This window comes from Chrysochloris asiatica, unplaced genomic scaffold, assembly GCF_000296735.1.
Source record: "Chrysochloris asiatica unplaced genomic scaffold, ChrAsi1.0 scaffold00056, whole genome shotgun sequence".
Lineage (NCBI taxonomy): Eukaryota > Metazoa > Chordata > Mammalia > Afrosoricida > Chrysochloridae > Chrysochloris > Chrysochloris asiatica.
In genome coordinates, this window is record NW_006408574.1 from 3,007,940 (window position 1) to 3,025,961 (window position 18,022).

Consider the following 18,022-nt stretch of genomic DNA (forward strand, 5'->3'; position numbering starts at 1 on the left):
TGTCACAAGTTGATTACCAGGTCTTTCTTCTGAGGTGCCTCTGAGTGGACTCAAACCATCAACCTTTTGATTTGTAGCCTTGTGTGTTAATCATTTGCACTGCCCTTCTGCCCCAGGGGCTCCTGGGATTCCTCCTGGGGAAAGAGACTCCCAGCTGAGCCAGGGACTCCAATTTCACAGCGAGAGGGGAGAGTTACAGATATAACAAGGGGTGTGTCCCCTGCACTCGCCCCAAAGGAAGGGCCCCGCCCCAAAGGAAGGGCCCCGCCCCAAAGGAAGGGCCCCGCCCCAAAGGAAGGGCCCCACCCCAAAGGAAGGGCCCCGCCCCAAAGGAAGGGCCCCTCAAGACCTGGGAAGTATCGGCAAGGTTCTGGAAGTTTCATGACTCTTACAACCCTCAGAAATGACACGAGAACCCAACACAACTCCTAATGTCTTTATTGTTCCTTAGATAACTGGAGAGTACAAAGTTTTCCTCTTTGTTTTTTTTTTTTTTTTTAACTTAAAAAGTGTCCTTCCCTCACACTGTTTCCCTTACAAACATCCATGCCCAAGTGGAAACCAAGCTTTTCCTAGACAAACCCTTCAGGTTCATGGTTATATTATTTAGCTAATTGTAAAAGAAGAGAGTAATTTAGTGAAGATTTACCAACACGAGCTGGGTTGTATCTCTATAAGGGTAAACAATGGCTTCTTTTCTTTCTTTCTTTTTTTTTTTTTTTTTAGGAACAAAACCCACCCATTTATCAATCCAAACTACGGCACTGCATTTACAACATTCATTGCATAAACTGAACACACAGAGTTACCACCTCGGGGTACAACAGACAATACACGAGATATCTACTGGTACGCAAGTTCATACAACGTGGGTACAAGGATTTCACTATGCACACTCCCACCACCGGCTGAAGAATTACTAAGACACGGGTCCAGGAGCTACTTGGAGCCTCGGTACAATTTAATCTAAGAGACAATAACACACCAAGAAACAGGAACAGAGATGGGGTGTGAGTTATGCTAGTCTACGTCGACCTGGCTGGCTCGGTGTGGCCCGAGGTCCCTTTGTCCCTTTGCTGAGCTGGGCATCATATCCATTGGGCTAACCATGCCTACAAAATGTCCATGCGATCCTAACAGTGGGTTGTTCTCGGTGAGAATGGGCCAACAGTCGTTGCCTTACTGCTTTAGTATGTATTCGACCAAGGGGAGAGTGGGTGGGTGGGTGGGTGGGTGGGTAGGGGACCAGCGAGGCTTGCACTGCAGTTCCAGCTGCAAATACAGGGGTCTCTTCCCAAGTCTGCCTCCGGCCTGGATCGGAGAAACGCAGAGGTAACACCGACACGCAAACGTCAGGGTCCACATTGCTGATGATTTGCAAAATTAGGATTCATGTTAGTATTTTGGCAGCTGGGTCACAGGGATTTCCTTGTGGATGAGGACTTGGACCCTTGGTCTCCGGGTGGAGTGACTACAACTCATCCGATCGGATTACGTGGAATAGGGTCACGTTGTAGAGGACCTGGTGGCCATTGTTCCACGCGTAGAGGGCGCGGTCCTTGGGGTTGTAGTCCAACATGGAGATGTGGGAATATTTGTTCTGGAAGGGGATGTCGATGTACTCATAGGTGGAGGCGTTGGTTTGGTAGGCGTAGTGCACCTTGGTGCCCCCCGAGTAGCCATTGGTGACGTAAAGGGTCCCACAGATAATGAAAGCCTCGCCTGCACTGCGCTTGGGGTAGCTTGTATTCCACGTCTGCAGAATCTGTAGGGAGATGGGGTCCAGCTTGCTGATGACGATGTTGCCGGCGTTCTGGTTGGTGGCGTAGACCGCCCACAGTCCGTTCTCATCTACCATGAGGTCGATGTCCGAGTGGCCACCCCAGGCGTAGTGATACATGTTGTTGTACCCGGCGTAGTCCAGGCTGCGCGTCTTGAGAATGGTCTCTGTCTTCAAGTCGAACCGGATGATGATATGGCTCTGGAACTTGTTGAAGTAGATGGAGCCGTTGTAGACCACCTGCCCCGTGCCCGACCAGGGGTGGGGGAGGCGGTGCGAGGTGAAGTTGTCTGTGTTCATGAAGTCGATCATCGATCGGTACTCTCGGACGAAGCGGTTGTTGTGGTAACCATCCATGTACCAAACCTAATGAAAGACAAGAGCTCATTAGCAGGCCAGCTCCTTCGGGGGTGAGCCTCATTCCATAAGTAAGACCACTGAGAAAGCGTTGAAAGAACCTGGAAGGAACCGTCAGAACAAGACAATGGCGTTCCTGCTTTCAAACCCAGAACTGACTTCACCGATCATCCAGTTTGGATACAGGCTGGGGATGCAAACTGCTAAGAGGGGGTAAGGGGATGAATGGGGTGGGGAACTCACCTTCCAACTGTTGTGGAAATATACACCCCAGCTCAGTCACGTGCAATTACGTGATACTGATTACATTCTTCAAGCTGTCAACCCAACTTGCTGCTAATTATCTAAATCACTCCACCATTACGGTAAACTCACTGTGCCCTAATCACCTCATGGGCACTTCAGTTCCTGTTGTCAGCTGGACACCGTACAGACAGTTCTATAAAAGAACACACTGATCTTTTAGACCTTTTTTTTTCCTAATTAAATCAAGTTATTGATAAATAACATCCATATAAATGGAGAAAAAAATTTAAGTTGTCAAAGACTTCATTTTGCTCAGATCAATCATCAATGCTCATGGAAGCAGCAGTCAAGAAATCAAACAATGTATTGCTTTAGGCAAATCTGCTGCACACGAACTCTTTAAAGTGTTGAAGAACAAAGATGTCAGCTTGAGGACTAAGGTGCGCTTGAGCCAAGCCATGGTATTTTCAATAACCTCATATACATGTGAAAGGTGGACAAGTGAATAAGGAAAACTATAGAAGAATTGATGCATTTGAGTTATGGTGTTGGAGGAAAATATTATAAGTACCATGGACTGCCAAAAGAACTAACTAATTTGTGTTGGAAGAAGTACACAATGCTTCCTGGAAGCAAGGATGGCCAAACTTTGTCTCTCATGCTTCAGACATATTGTCAGGAGGGACCAGTCCCTGGAGAAGTATATCATGTTTGGTAAAGTGGAGAGTTGGAGAAAAAGAGGAAGACCCCGCCTAACAAGATGGATTAACACAATGGCAGTAGTAATGGGCTCAAACGTAGCAATGATTGTGAAGTTGGTGCAGAACTGGGCAGTGTTTCATTCTGTTGTGCATAGGGTAACTATGAATTGGTACCAACTCGATGGCACCTAACAACAACAACAGCAATTGGTTGGTATTCAATCTGTATGTTGAACAATTAATCTGAGAAACTGGACTATGAGAAGAAGAATGAGGCATCAAGATTGGAGGAAGACTCATTATCAACTCAGGATATACCTGCTGAAAGCGATGAGGACTTGAATCACTTGCTGATCAAGATCCAAGAGTATAGCTTGCAGTATGGATTACAGCTCAATATAAATAAACATCCTCACAACTGGACCAATAAGCAACACCATGACAAACAGAGAAAAGACTGAAGTTGTCAAGGATTTCATTTCACTTGGATCCATAATCAGTGCCCATGAAAGCAACAGCCAAGAAATCAATGATGTATCACTGGGCAAACCTGCTGCAAAAGGTCCCTGAGAGTGCCAAAGAGCAAGAGTGTGACTTTGGGGACTAAGGTGCATCTGGCCAAAGCCAGGGTATTTTCAATCTCCTCATATGCATGTGAAAGCTGGACACAACATGGAATAAGGAAGACCGGAGAAGAATTGATTCCTTTGAATTAGAATGTTGGCAAAGAATACTGAATATATCATGGGCTTCCCAAAGAACCAATACATCTTTTCTTGGAAGAAGTACAGCCAGAATACGCCTTAGAAGTGAGGATGGGAAGACTTCATACTTCAGACATGTCATCAGGAGAGACCCTTGGAGAAGGACATTGAGTTTGGCAAAGTAGAGGATCAGCGAAAAACAGGAAGACTCTTACAAGATGGACTGATCCAGTGGTTACAACGATCCTGAGGATGGCGGAGGACCAGGAAGTGTCTTGTTCTGTTGTGCGCGAGGTTCCTAGGAGTCAGAACTGACTGGACAACACCTAACTACAGCAACAAACTGGTTGCTTTGAAGGTGACTTCAGATTCTGGTTTTGGTCTAAGGCTTAGAGATCTCGCAGGGCAGTAGTATCTGGGACTTATTTGCATGGCTGCCATCACCTGTTGCAACGCACGTGGTGGCGAAGTAAGTCACCACAGATCTCTCACTGGAGTTCCCCGCCTGGGACACCCTGGACCTTGGCTAAGGGCTACATCTGGTGCTTACTGCCATGTCCGGCACAGAGGTGGTGGATGGAACTCAGTGAGATATCAGAGAACAGGCTTGGGCACCGGGCAGTGTGCACCTGTCGGGGGGCCCTGAGAAAAGGTAGTCTCCTTGATTTCAGTAGGACCCTGGACTTCAGTCCCTCCATCCCTTGGACTATCCGCTGGGTATACCACCAGTAATGTGGCCCCTGAGACTCATGGTCATACTCAAGACAGGGAATGTGCCCACCGAAGAGGAGTTGTGTTTCCTATATGGCTGTAGAAATACATCGGCAAGTCAAGAGTAGCCCGAGTTTGGGGTTACATGGGGAGACATTGCCGATTATTGCATAAATGCCTGTTGGCTTGAAAGCTGTCTAGACTTTTTATAAAATGCTTTAGTCATTTTCCACCAATACGGGAGCAAATGAGAAAGCCGTGCAGTTCGTCGGGGGCGCTCTGCCAGGAGAACGTCATCCCTGTGCATCTGTCTGGAGGGGAGACAGCTGCTCCATCCGTCAAGGGCTCTGGAGCTGCAGAGATTAAGGCTGGGGCTGCTCTCAGTCTTGGCATCGCACACACGTTCAAAACTAAAATAAAATCATAACCTTGTTCCTGAAACATCCACTCAACTGCTCGGAGGCAGCCGCACGTTTTGTTTTCCACTGGGTCTTATTTTTATCCCTGGTTTTAAAACTTGGTGTCAGTTGAGGCTTTTACCCTTCGCCTCCTGCAGACTAATCCTTAAGAATGTGGGTCACGTGGTGCTGAGAAGGGTTGCAAAGGTGCCTAGGGTCTGTGTGGAAGCCCACCCTCAAACCATTCCCCAAAAAGTTGGTCCTCCTGCCTCAACTGATCTGTCTCCCGAGACTGGGAGCTCAGTCCTTTTTCAAGACACAGCTTGAAGGGCACTTTCCTAGCCTCCTCTTGCCCTACCTCCCAAACAAAACATCCCACAGCTGCGTCAAGTTGATCGACCAAGAGCCCCACGTGTGTGTCATGGAGGAGGCCTGTGTGTGCTCTGCTTATGTTGCAAAAGTAGATTGCCAGGACTTTCTTCTGAGGTGCCCCCTGGGTGGACTGGAACGAAAACTGTTCAGTTCGAAGCTGAGCACATTAACTGTTGGCACCTTGTGAGTCTCCCGATCGAAGCACGGAGAGCACTTCTCATGACTGGGCACTAAGAGTGGGGACCAGGTGTGATTCATCCCTGCACCCCTAGATCCCAGAACCGGGCGGGATCAGATTTTCAGAACCACAGGCATAGGACATGCGGTTTCTGAAAATGCAGTTTGGGGCAGCGTTGGGGAACCAGCCGGAAGTGGTGGGCAGCACGGAGCCTCAGCTTGCCTTCATAAACTATCTCCATGGTGTAAGCACAGCCCTCGGCCAGGCTGCGGTTACAGGGAGCAGTCAGCTGTGCAAAGAGGAGACACCCCTATGAGCCCCTCTTTCATTTTTGGGGCCCTTTTCACTGTGAACCTCATCTTCTACCATGCCCCTGCCCTAGAGGGGTCCCATCTTCCACTGTGGCACCTCTCATCCACTGTGGGCCCCCTTCTGCTCCCCATCCACCAGGAGCCCTGACCTCTAGTCTTCTCATTAAACTCTCACTTGGCAGGGTCTTTACCTTCCCTTTCTCCATGCCCACTCACCTCCTCCAGGCCAGGGACCAAGAGGTTCCACCTGGAATATCTTTACCTTCCCTTTCTCCTTGTCCAAGGCTCATCTTCTCCAGGCCAGGGAGGTTCCACCTGGAATATCTTTGCCTTCCCTTTCTCCACGTCCAAGGCTCATCTTCTCCAGGCCAGGGAGGTCCCACCTGGAATATCTTTACCTTCCCTTTTTCTCCACGCCCAAGGCTCACCTCCTCCAGGCCAGGGGCCAGGAGGTTCTACCTGGAATATCTTTACCTTCCCTTTTTCTCCATGCCCAAGGCTCACCTCCTCCAGGCCAGCGGCCAGGAGGTTCCACCTGGACTCCCAGGAACATCTACACCTGGCCAATGACAGAGGACCTGCACAGGGCCTGGGTCCCAGGATTTGGAGCTTCCCAGGGTAATCTGGTAGCATGGTGGTTACGAATCAGGCTGCTAACCTCAAGGTCGGCAGTTCAAAACTACCAGTTGTTCCTTGGGAGAAAGATGAGGCTTTCTACTCCTGTAAAGATTTGCAGCCTCAGAAACCTTGTACAGTCGGAACCAACTCCGCAGTAGTTAACAACAACAGGGTAATCTGAGCTTCAGGGGCCCGGCTGGGCTGTGCCTACTCATCTGATCTGGTTCCTTGTCTGAGGCCTCTCCCCTGGTTCAGGCTCTCGGTCTTGGCTATAACCTCCCAGCCTCCCGTTCTCCCTGGATTCTGACTTTATTCATGTGAGGTGTGGCCCTGGTATAGGGTTTTGAGAATCTGCTCACGTGATGATAATGTTCAGCCAGGAGTGAATACCACAATTCTAGGTATACAGCACGCAGGTGAGATAGCACATTTCTGTTGTTTAAAGCATGTCCCTCTGGGTACCTGAGATGAGTATGAGGCTGGGACTCAAACCCAGGACAAATGTCAGCCTGCCCCTACTCCCTCCCAGTATCTTATCCTGGAACGTAATTCTGCAAAGTGGCTGATGGGAACTGAAAAGTGTATTCCCCAGATCACCTTTCTCATCTAGAAAGCTGCACTGGGCCATCTGTTCCTTGACCTGGCAACCTTGGGGCTGGTGCCTGGGGCTGGTGGGAACAAGCTTTCCTGTCCCTGAAGGACCTGTGCTGGAACAGAAAGCTATGGGTGGTTCTGTTTGCCCTAGGAACATGAAACTTGTGTTGAAACACCTCACTTTCCAGCACTCAGCTTCCCAGAAATAAAGCCCAGACATAACACTGCCCACATCTTGACCGCACTGTGGTTCTACTTGGCTGCTGTGATGGGGGGGGGTGTGATTCTCCTAACTGGCCCGACCATGTGCATTTGTTTTGGGCGGAGGAAGGGGGTCATCTAGGTCTCTGACCACAGCAGGTGTTGGTACCTGTCTGCCTCTGACTGTGGCCCATCCTGTAAAATGCAGTCAAGGAGTCTGCGGGTGGTGTGGAGGGCTGCTATTTAAAGGGCCTGTTTAGTGATAGGCACCAAATTCAGGACTGGCATTGGTTTGGCACACGTCTGTCACCTGCCTCACTGACAGAATTGCTAATGTCACGAGACGGGCTGCCACAAGGAGAGTCACTCAGACGAAGGAGCTAGATGGATGGGAGTTGAGAGTAGAGAGGCTGCATCTGGGGCTGAAAGAGACTCACGGAGGTTGACGGGGAGCTGGAGACCAGCAGCCCCGGGCATCTCTCACTCTGCAGAGAAAGGATGAAGGGTCCTGCCATCCCAGGGACATGCACAACCACATCTACACAACTAGTGTGAGTCAAACAACACACTCTCCAGGGAAAGGGGTTCCAAAAATTCTTGTAAAATGGAATTCAACAACGGCATTTTCCCAGGAACTGGTGAAGTTCCCTCGTATCTGGAGGGCTCTGAAACCATTTAGATGATGACTGAGGACTTTTAAGGGGGTCCTGAGTGGTAGAGGACAGAGGTTGGCAGGATGGACCCACTAGGCCACACGTGTAAAATGATCAAGGAAGAAAGGCCTGACAGCTGGCTTCTGAAAGGACGAAATGTACAAACTGCTGTGTCGTTAACTCCTGCGCACAGACAACCCATTGGCCAGAGTGGGGCAGCCCCACTGGGTCACAGAGCTGTCATCTTTGTGGAAGCAGTCTGCCACAGCTTTCTCCTTGGGAGCAGCTGGTGGGTTTGAACTGCTGACCATTCGGATAGCAATCCACGGCTTAACTCACCGCATCACCAGGGCTTATAGCCAAGAAAACCCCATGGAGCAGCCGCACTCTCTAACATATGGGGTTGCCATGAGTCGGAACTGACTCAGCAGGGATGGGGTTTGGTTTGGGTTTAAGGTCTTTTAAACACTAAGCTGGTTCCTCTTTGTAAAATGATTGTGTTTCACTCACTGTACTCTCTCACTTGCAAAGGCATGTCCTGGGCATGGGGAGTGGCAGCTCTGGCCTCTTTCTAATGTCTGAGGTGAGGGTCTTAGGACTGTTAAAGTATAAGCAGGCCAATACCAGGACGGTTGCTGTCGGGCACAGTATCGGGAACTGGGTGCCTGGCACCCATGTGTTCTCCCCAGGGAGGCCACACCTGTCTGGTGAAACGGGACCCAGCTCAAGAGCTTGAGCAGCCCCAGGCTAGGTGAAATACGACGTGTCCGGCCGGGGGGAAGGAGCGCCAACCATGGGGTTGATCTAGTGCTTGGCACACAGCTGGTGCTTACTAAGTGAGCCCAGGAGGACTGCCGTGGATGCTCACCAGCTCGCCTTGGCTAACAGCCAGCGTGTGGGCAGCAAGAATCTGAAGGCTGGCCGGGACACACTAGGGCTGGTGTCCAGTGTCCCTCCTACATGATCTTCTGCCCTCAAACTGGTGTCCCCGGGGCCCCAGGGGGCCTGTGTGTGTCTCCCCCTGTGTGAGCTGCAGTCCGCAGCCCACGTCGAAGTGCATAGCAGCTGGCACTGAAGCCAACATGGAGTTTTTGGGGTCTCCTGAGTCTGTGTTGTCACAATTGGATGGAAGAATGAAACCATTCAAACAGAACAACACAGGAAGAATCAGTGGCCCGGTCCTGGGCAAGTCCTGGGGCAGACCTCATAGCAGGGTGGGGATACAGACTAGGCATGACTGGAGCCTGGGTAAGGGGGGAAAACAGCCCACCGGCAGCGCCCAGCAAGCCTCTGCCAGGCCCCTCCTGATACTGCACCAAGCAGAAAATAGGGGTCTAATGGTTAGAAGACCCTAGCATCACCTGACAGCTTTGGGGCCGGCACCCTCACTGCACCATGCCAAGAAACATCTGGAGCTTCCTGGAACTGTGCATGGCACGTGGAAAGTAGACGCTCTGATCAGTGTGTAAGACATCAGAGCAGATGGAGACTCAGAGCCACGAGGCATCTGTGCAGGGTTACGCGGTTACTCTCTCAGCACAAATGGCCCTCGTCCCTGCCCACCAGACTCCAGCTCAGCTGAGGTGGCTCTTCTGCTCTGTGCAGGGGCAGGTTACTCACCAGCAAACAGTAAGCAAGATTTACCTGGTGTGGCACTATAGGATAAGCACTGGACTGCTAACTGCAAGGTCGGTGGTTTAAATCCACCAGCTGCTCCTTGGAAACCCTATACAGGGTTGGTAAGAGTCAGAATTGACTCGAAGGCACTTAACAACAACAAGGCTCTCAGGAGTCCTGGTGTGGTGCTGTAGGATAAACAATGGACTGCTAACTGCAAGGTCAGCAGATCAAAGCCACCAGCCACTTTTTGGAAACTCTATACAGGGTCGATGTAAGTCGAAACAGACTGGATGGCACTTTAATAACAACAAAAACCGGGGAAGACAGATGCGAGAAACCGTGGCAAACTGTTAGTTCTGGGCCCTCCATCCAGCATCCCTGGCGGAGGTGCACCCTGCCTTCACAGACAGTCAAACCTCTCACTGACTTCCAAAGGAGGAAACCTTGAGTCCAGAGAGGGAACCTGAGCTCCCAGGAAAGAACCTGACCCATCCATTCCCATCAAACAGCCTCAGGACCAGGTGTACTTGCCTCACATCTCAGCCCTGTCTCAACAGGGCTCAAAGGACCAGTGGGGAGTTTTTGAAGTGTTGGTTTTCTCAATTCCCAGCACACCTGGGAGGTTAAGGGGCTGGGTCAGAGCAGTCCCGACTTTTGGATGCTGGCTCTAGCTAAAGGTCTCGGAGCTGGAAACGGTGTCCGTGAGTCACAAAGGACAAACAGTCCCTTTCCCTGCAGCAGGGACCTCCCATAGGATCTCTGCTTTTGGGGATCAGGGCCATGGGAACCCCAGAAGAGTGTGGTAGGAAAGTGGACCAAGGAAGACAGATGGAGAGCGGTGGGCTGGTGGGAAGGCAGGGGGTTGGCGGGAGGGAGGCTCGTTTAAATGCCCAGTGCAGAGACAGGGTCCTGCAGCTGTCCATCAGACTGCTGTCCCCTACCTCCCATCCCCAAAAGGGCCAGCTGTCAGTCCCGGGCCAACTGAGGCAGACATGGGGTTTGTTTCTCTCTCCTTTTCTGAGATTTTGCCCAGGGGATGAAAGTAAGCCCAGAATCAGCTCAGGGCGTCTTTTCTAAATCAAAAAGGAACACGAGTTTCTATCAGCCATGAAAGGAATGGCAAATGAAATCCAAATGAGGTGTGAGTAAAGCAAGAAGAGTCCAGTGGATCCTGACGCAGAGGCACAAGTAGGGAGATCTGGGCTCTGAGAACCTTTCAGCTGGAAAGAGTCTGAGAATGGCAGCCCAGCTCTGTCCAGGCTAGCCCAGTTTACACCAAGCTAGCCCAGCCCATCCCAGGCGAATCCAGTTCACCCCGAGTTAGCTCAGCCCACCCAGGCTAGTTCTACCCAGCCCAGGCTAGCCCAGCCCCATTCAGCTGGCTGAAGCAGAGCCACAGCTGGATGGGTGGGCACTGAAGACCATTGGCCATAAGGGTCCTCATCACAGGACTTCATAACTCTGGGTTAACACATGGAACAGACTACAAGTAGCTTTCTGATCTACCCACTATGCTTGGAGCGGGTACAGCAGAGCAGGTGGGCAGACAAAGTGAGGTCTGGTGAAGGCGTTTCACCAAACAGTCTGGCCCTGATTCCCAACAGAAGTGTCCTCCTCTGGGAATGGGCTGTGCAGGTAGAAGACCCTCCTTTGTGATTTCCATCCTGGGAACTCCCTCCCTCTTGGTCCCCTCCCACATCCTCCACACCAGGGCACTCACCCTGTTGTCTCCTTCGGGGGCCAGAGGGTCGGTCATCCAAGATCCGAACCGAGAGCCGGACGTCTTGACGGTCACGGGGTCACTGATGCCTGTCAGTTTGCCGCAGGCTGGAAAAGACCGCACGGAGGGTGCAAGGAACTGGGTGTAAGATTGTTTGTGGGTGTGTGAGGGCGGGGGCAGGGAGAGAGGGTGGCCAGGAGGTTTGTGGTGAGGGTGCGGAGAGGGGCGTGGACACAGGCAGTACCAGGGAGTGGGGGAGGGAGGGGTGTGAGGGTGGGGAGAGGCGGGGGAGAAGGGCGTGGCCAAGGACTGTACAGGGTCTAGTGGGCGGGGCAAGAGGGCGACTGGAAGCGACCAGCCAGGAGAAGTCCAGACAGGGGGTACTCCGGGAGACATTCCGTAGTACAAGCTTTTTCTCCCCAGTCTGATGTGTTCTTTAAGAACCCACCCTCCCACGCCTCCCTTCTTTGGTCAGAGCTCACCCGAGGAGTGAGGAGACCAGGGTGGAGCTCTAGTGGACTCCTGGAAGGGGTCATTGCTCTTTCTGTCTGGAGGTAGAGCCAACTCTTGGGGTCTCTGGGGACACAGTTAGGTCACAGGGCTTAGGGTAGTAGACAGGACTGAGGTGTGACCACAGCAGCACAACTGTCTCACAGATGGAGGGTGTCATGTGCCCCCTCCCCAAGGAGCACCCACTGCCCCAGCCCACGGGCTCCCAGATCTCCTGGTCAGTGTGGCCATCACACAAGGCTTACGGCCTACTGACCGCTCCCTGAGCTAGTCATCTTGTGTGGTCACTTTGTGCCACACACCAATGAGCCTCAGATATTTTCTGAAGGACACATCACCCCCACACCCCAGCTCTGACATCCCCAGGGCCAGACCTTCCCCAGACTACAGCAGGGATGTAACGTGGTGGTCCAAGGTCCTGCACCTTCCAGGATGGAGCCGGGGGCCCCCAGATCCTGCCCTGAACTCACATGTTCCATCTCTTTCTCCTTAGCCTCCTGACCCATCTGTCTATCTGTCACAGGGTCAGCACCTGTACATGGTGGTCAGCAGAGTTTAGGGCAGAGCCAGTGACCTAACCCAGGGTTGTGGTTTAGCCAGGGTGTGGGAGGGGTTCAGCCACTCTCCACACAGAAGTGGGGGTGTATCACCTCCAGGGTGGAAGGAGGAGAGAAATCGAGGCACGGCTGTCCCTTGTGTTGGCAGGTGACGGGGGGACCTGGCTCTGGATGTCTCTTCCTCTGACTTCACATGGAGCCATGATGTCCCAAACCCAGAAATGCCACCACAGTGGGCGGCTCCCTCCTGCACAGAAATCACCCTGTACCCAGGGCCTCGGGTAGCAGGCAGAGCTGGAAGGTGGGTGAGAGCCAGGCAGGTTTCAGACTGAGAATCAGGGTGCACTTGCTTGGCTGGGTTCACCTCCCTGTGTGCCCTGAGCAAACTCAGCTTGGCTCCCTGGGGGTCATTCACCTGTCAGCTAGTCCTCATCTGACTCTCCCAGGGCCATCTGTCACAGTGGATAGGGTGGGAAGGGAACAACAGTGCATATCTGGACCCCCACAGAGTCACTTTGCATTTGTTTTCCTTGTCTACAAGATGGGAGTGTGGGAACCTACAACAGGGGCTTGGTGGGGAATGAGAGGAATGGACATGAGGGGCCACTGGGACCAGTGAGGGCTCCAGGAAATTTAGCATGAGGGCCTTGGGGAGGGCCCTTGTCTTCAGCTGAGTCTAGGACAGGGGTTGAGCTGTGCTGTTGACCGTCCTGGACCCCGGGGTACCGCCGACCAGTGGGTGTCGAGGAGGGTGTGTGCATGATCCTAGAGAAACGACCTCCCAGAGTCGGGGTCTCCCTATCCAGGTACACCCCGGGGTCCTGGATTCAGCATACCAGCCTCTCCTCTCACAGGCAGACCCGGCACAGTGGAGGGGGGAACCAGCTGGCCTGCTAAGTGCCCTCACCTTGAACACCTGCTGCAGGCTCTGCTCTGGCCCACTGGGCAGAGGCTGCTGCTTTGTTAGGAATTATTTTTGGTTTTCTGTCCAGACGGCGGTGCCCGAGGCCTCAGAGCTGTCAGGACCCGGCACTGCCTGAGGCAGAGAGCTCTGCGGAATCTTGGCACATTCCGTTCAGAAAGTGCCTCTCGTCACGTGGGCCGGGGACTCATACAACCCAACCGGAGAGACTGGCCAGCTCCAAGCTGGCTCTGCTGGGCTGGGGGTGAGGGGTGGGTGGGTGCCATGTGCTCTGGAGGATCTCAAGAAGGATGCTTTGCAGAGCTGGGCACCTGGGCAGATGCCCTGCAGGCGAAGCAGAAGCCACCCTCTGCCTCTTGCTGTTTCTGAAGGAGACTGTTGCTAATTTCAACCTGGGTGTTCTCAAATGGATACTGAGCCAGCTGGGGGCAAAGGCCCGCCAAGAAACTCAGGCTGGTAAGCATGCATGGTCTCTGGGCAGCTAGGAGGCAGGCTACAAAAGCCGTTGGATATCCAGAGATGGCCTGGGGGCTGCAGTGGAGGCCTGCCCCCAAGTTCATCTCCTGAGCACCGGGGAGAGTTGGTGGGGACCTTTGCAAAGCTGGGCTCATGGACCCACAATGGCCCTTGGGTATGAAATGCTTTGAAAATCGCACAGCTTCCCAGGCAAGGTGTGTGTGTAGGAGGCACAGGGAACCCACCCAGCCACTCCCCACATGGATCCAGAATACTGCCCTGGCAAAACCCCAAACTAAATCACTGCTGTCTAGCTACGCTGACTTACAAGGACCCTCTGGGGCAGAGCAGAGCTATCCCTGAGGCTGTCCAAGGGTTGTGAGGAGGGTGTTCGGTTCTAGGATATGTAGGGGTCACTGTGAGGCAGAACCTATGGATGGCATGTAACAACCGCAGCAAAATAAGACTTATAGGAAGCCCTGGTAGCGCAGTGGTTAAAGCACTCAGCTACTAAACAAAATGTCGATGGTTTGAACGCACCAGCTGTTTTCAGGAGGAAGACGAGTAAGTCTGTTTCTACCAAGATTTACCGCCTTGGAACTCCAATGGGCAGCTCTATTCAGTTCTACAATGTTACCGTGAGTCGACTCAATGGGCCAGTAGGGGGCAGACTGCCACATCTTTCTCCTGATGTGGGAATGGTGAGTTTGAACCACCAACCAACCCTTCAGTTAGCAATCAAGTGCCTTAACCACTGCACCACCAGCCAGGACCCACTAAGTCCCTTCATGTGAGCCCAGTCCTGAGACTGAGCCTCACCTCCTCTCAGCACCCTGGACTGTCCTCCAGGCCCATATGACTGACCTGTCTGGATTCCCTGTGCCTCACAGCTCTGTCTCCATGGTCCTTCCTGTCTTCTCCACATTGTCTCCCCTACAAGAACGTGTCCCCAAACTGGGTCAGGAGCTCCTTACTAGGTTGGGCTCAGTTCTACTGTGGGGGCCACCATACTGGAGCTATGCCCCCTGGGACCAGTGTCACCTGTGCTGTGGGTATGAACACTGTCTTCTGCCCTCTAAAAGGAAAGAGAAAAAGGGAGGCTTTAGCATTAGAAGCATGGGACAGGATAAAGGGGAGAGTCCCTCAAATCAGCTGCCGCAGGAGAGATGGCATTGGGGGCCTGAGGCTCACAGGTTCATGGTTTCATGGGACAGTCAATGCACTGAGTGGGTGTGGGTAGGGTCACTGTCCTTGGGTTTCATGGCTTTGGCTTTGCCCAGCTGCTGTAGCTCCTGGCTGCTCAAGTCCACCTGTGTGCGTGGCCTGCTGAGACCCACAAAGTTCTGTGCATGCATTCAGGCATGGTCGTGGGCAGTTCTGCCCTCCCTTGTCCAGAAGCTGACTGGGGGCTAAGAGGGCTTCAGGTCAGTAACATCAAGTCGCTACCCCCAGAGTCTCGCAGCTCAAGCCAGTTCTGGAAGTCTTTTCAAACCAGAGCTACAAATACAAAGTTCTGGCTGGGCCTCCAGGGAAAACACCAAATCCTGTCAGAGGAGCGAGTCCTGAAACATGGCAACAGAGAGTAACCAGAACCTGTATGTCAGGGGCCCCGGTGTGGTGCTGAGGGATAAGCACTGGACTGCATGGTCGGTTTGAACCACAAGGTCTGCAGTTCAAGCTCACCAGCCACTCCCTGGAAGCCTACAGAGTATACAGGGTCACTATGAGTCAGAACCGACTCAACGGCACTTAACAACATAACAACATACTCCCTGTTTTGGGATGTTCCTACAAACATCTGGGGTCAGGAGTTTCCATTTGCAGAGAGCTGAAAGAAGAGACCCCACTCAGAGCAATCCTGGAACACTGCAGGGAGATGGTCCCCTGTCCCCGAGGAAGCACCCCACTAGACCAAGGCGCCTCGGGTCAGCCCTCACTCTGCACCAGTTCAGGGCAAAGGAGAAAACAGAGCTGTAGAGTTGCCAGTTCTCCACACCCAGGATACCTAACAGGGCTTGCTGGCAGACGCCAGCCTCCTCATCTGCAACTTCCAAGCAATGACGGTCTTGAGACTGGTGTCTGTTTGCAGGGTTCACAAAACACTAAGCAGCCGCAGGATATTAATGTCGTCCTTAAATTACTGAGCTTTTGAAAGAAAGTCTGGAAGAAGAGGAGCAGCAGCTGCTAAATCTTTATTTTGTATTAGTCATCTATCATCTACCTGTCCATTGGTTAATCTGTCCTCTATCAACTATCTATCTTCTGTCAGCCTATAGATTCATCTACTGTTTTTCTATCAACTATCTATCTTCTATTTAACTACCTATTTATCTACCTTCTGAGCCCTGGTGTGGCGCCGTAGGATAAGCACTCAACCTCAAGTTTGGTTTGAACTGCAAGATTGGTGGTTCAAACTCACCAACCTCTCCTTGGAAATCCTATACAAGGTCACTATGAGTTGTAACTGATTTGATGGCACTTAACAACAACAAATTTACCTCCTATCTCCATCAGTTATCTATATTCTATCTACCTGGCATCTATATTCCACCTCTTTTACCTAATTTTTATTAACTATCAATGATCTGTTTACCAACTACCTATTTTCCATTTTCTGTATTTTATCTGCTATCTACCTCTATCTAAGGAGCTCTGGTAGCATAGTGGTTACGAATCGGGCTGTGAACCTTAAGGTCAGCAGTTCGAAACTACCAGCCGCTCTGTGGGAGAAAGACGAGGCTTTCTGCTCCCATAATGATTTACAGCCTTGGAAACCCCATACAGGGTTGCTATGGGTCAGAACTGACTCCACGGCACACAACAACAACCTCTATCTATTACTTATCATCCATTATCTCTCTCTCATCATTATCTATTTTCCCATCTATCATCCATCTCTTATTTATCATTTCTCCATCTTCCATCTCTTCATCATCTATCTCACCATAGTCCATACATCCATACATCCATCATCCATTTATGTATCACCCATCCTTCTTAGCAGACTCTGTTCAGGGACCTCCTGGAGGCTGGGGTGTGAATGACTCCCATGAATGCATACTGTCCTCCCAGAAACAGAAACTCCCTGAAATGACAAGGCAGCTGAGACTCAAGATGGTAAGGCGTAAGGAAGGCCACACGGCTAGCTATCTGGTGGTACAGTGACTCTTACTACACTACCTTCTGGGACCATGGGGCTAACGGCTTGGTGAGTATCAGAGTCACCCAGGTGCTAGTGAAATGCAGAGATTCTGATTAGGGCTCTGTCGACATGCAAAGGCTCTCTTCAAAAGAAGAAGTAAGCACAGAGGTACACCCAGAGGTTACACTCCAGGGTGGAGAAGAAATGGTCTCTGGGGCCCTACCCATCCTCCCAAACCCGCCTTTCTGGAACCATGTGAAAATCTAAGAACCTAAGCCACAATCTAAACACACCTAGCTTCTTAAAATAGGCCAGCACAGGTGGGAAGGCCAGAACCGCTGAGGCAGACGGTCAGCCCCCTTGAAAAGCCCTGGACGGCTAACAGCTTGGAACTTCTTACTCAGAATTTCCATTTGCTCCCTTGATACTTTTATGTTTTGGAAAAGGTGGAGGTTTGCCCTTAGTGTCTCGCTGGTATGCCCAGCTGAATATCAGGAAATGAATAACAAATAGCCACACCTCCCCAGCTCCAGATTTGGAGGCTTAAGGAGCAGCCTAGGAGGGTGTGTCATCCCCAGTCAAGGACTTGAGAGAGATGGGATGTGAACTCAGAGATTCTATGTGTGGAAAGTCCGAGGCTGTGCCCAGAGGAAATCCCCACACAGCCCAGAGTGACAACATTCACACAGACGCCTATGATGTCAGCATGGGAAGAGATGGCAGGATGACCCACTCAGACCCCCCAGGCATTGTCTGAGCCATCCAGCACTGACCCAGAACCCGGGCCTGACAACATGGCATGGCTGCGTGTCACTGTAGCACGCCTGCCCTGAACATACTAAAACAGTCACTCCTCAGCTCCCAGCCTGTCCTACTGTCTACTTCTAAACCTTTTTGTCCCTGTGGAATACCCACAGTGAAGTTACCAATTGAAGTGTGGCCCCTCCAAAATACATCTTCTTGGTTAGGCCCTGACCCCCAGCATGGTGTGGTTGTCTTTTGTTTTGTGATTGGATGTATTTCCCTCCACTGTGTGCATTATAAATCCTGGAAACCCTGTATTGTGCTCATGAGGAATCTGTACATAGACCAAGAGGCAGTTGTTTGAACAGAACTAGGAGACCCTGAATGGTTTAAAGTGCACTAAGGTTGTATTCTTTCACCATACTTATTCAACCTGTGTGCTGAGCAAATAGCTGAGAAGCTGGATTATATGAAGAAGAACATGGCATCAGGATTGAAGGAAGACTCATTAATGACCTGTGATATGC

The 18,022-nt window shown here is 51.6% G+C and overlaps 1 protein-coding gene across 3 annotated transcripts in view; it reads right to left on the reverse strand.

Moving 5' to 3' along the window:
• Positions 1 to 1,291: 1,291 nt before the first annotated feature.
• OLFM1 (olfactomedin 1) overlaps positions 1,292 to 18,022 on the reverse strand; it is a 44,288-nt gene continuing 27,557 nt past the window's right edge. The window contains exons 5-6 of one of the 3 annotated variants that reach the window (XM_006863705.1): positions 11,165 to 11,271; positions 1,292 to 2,146 (exon numbers count right to left, since the gene is read on the reverse strand). In XM_006863705.1, the coding sequence (XP_006863767.1) occupies positions 1,472 to 2,146; positions 11,165 to 11,271 (782 nt within the window). In that variant the 3' untranslated portion in view covers positions 1,292 to 1,471. The remainder of the gene's footprint in view (positions 2,147 to 11,164; positions 11,272 to 18,022) is intronic. The other 2 variants (XM_006863707.1, XM_006863706.1) reach the window with 2 other exon arrangements.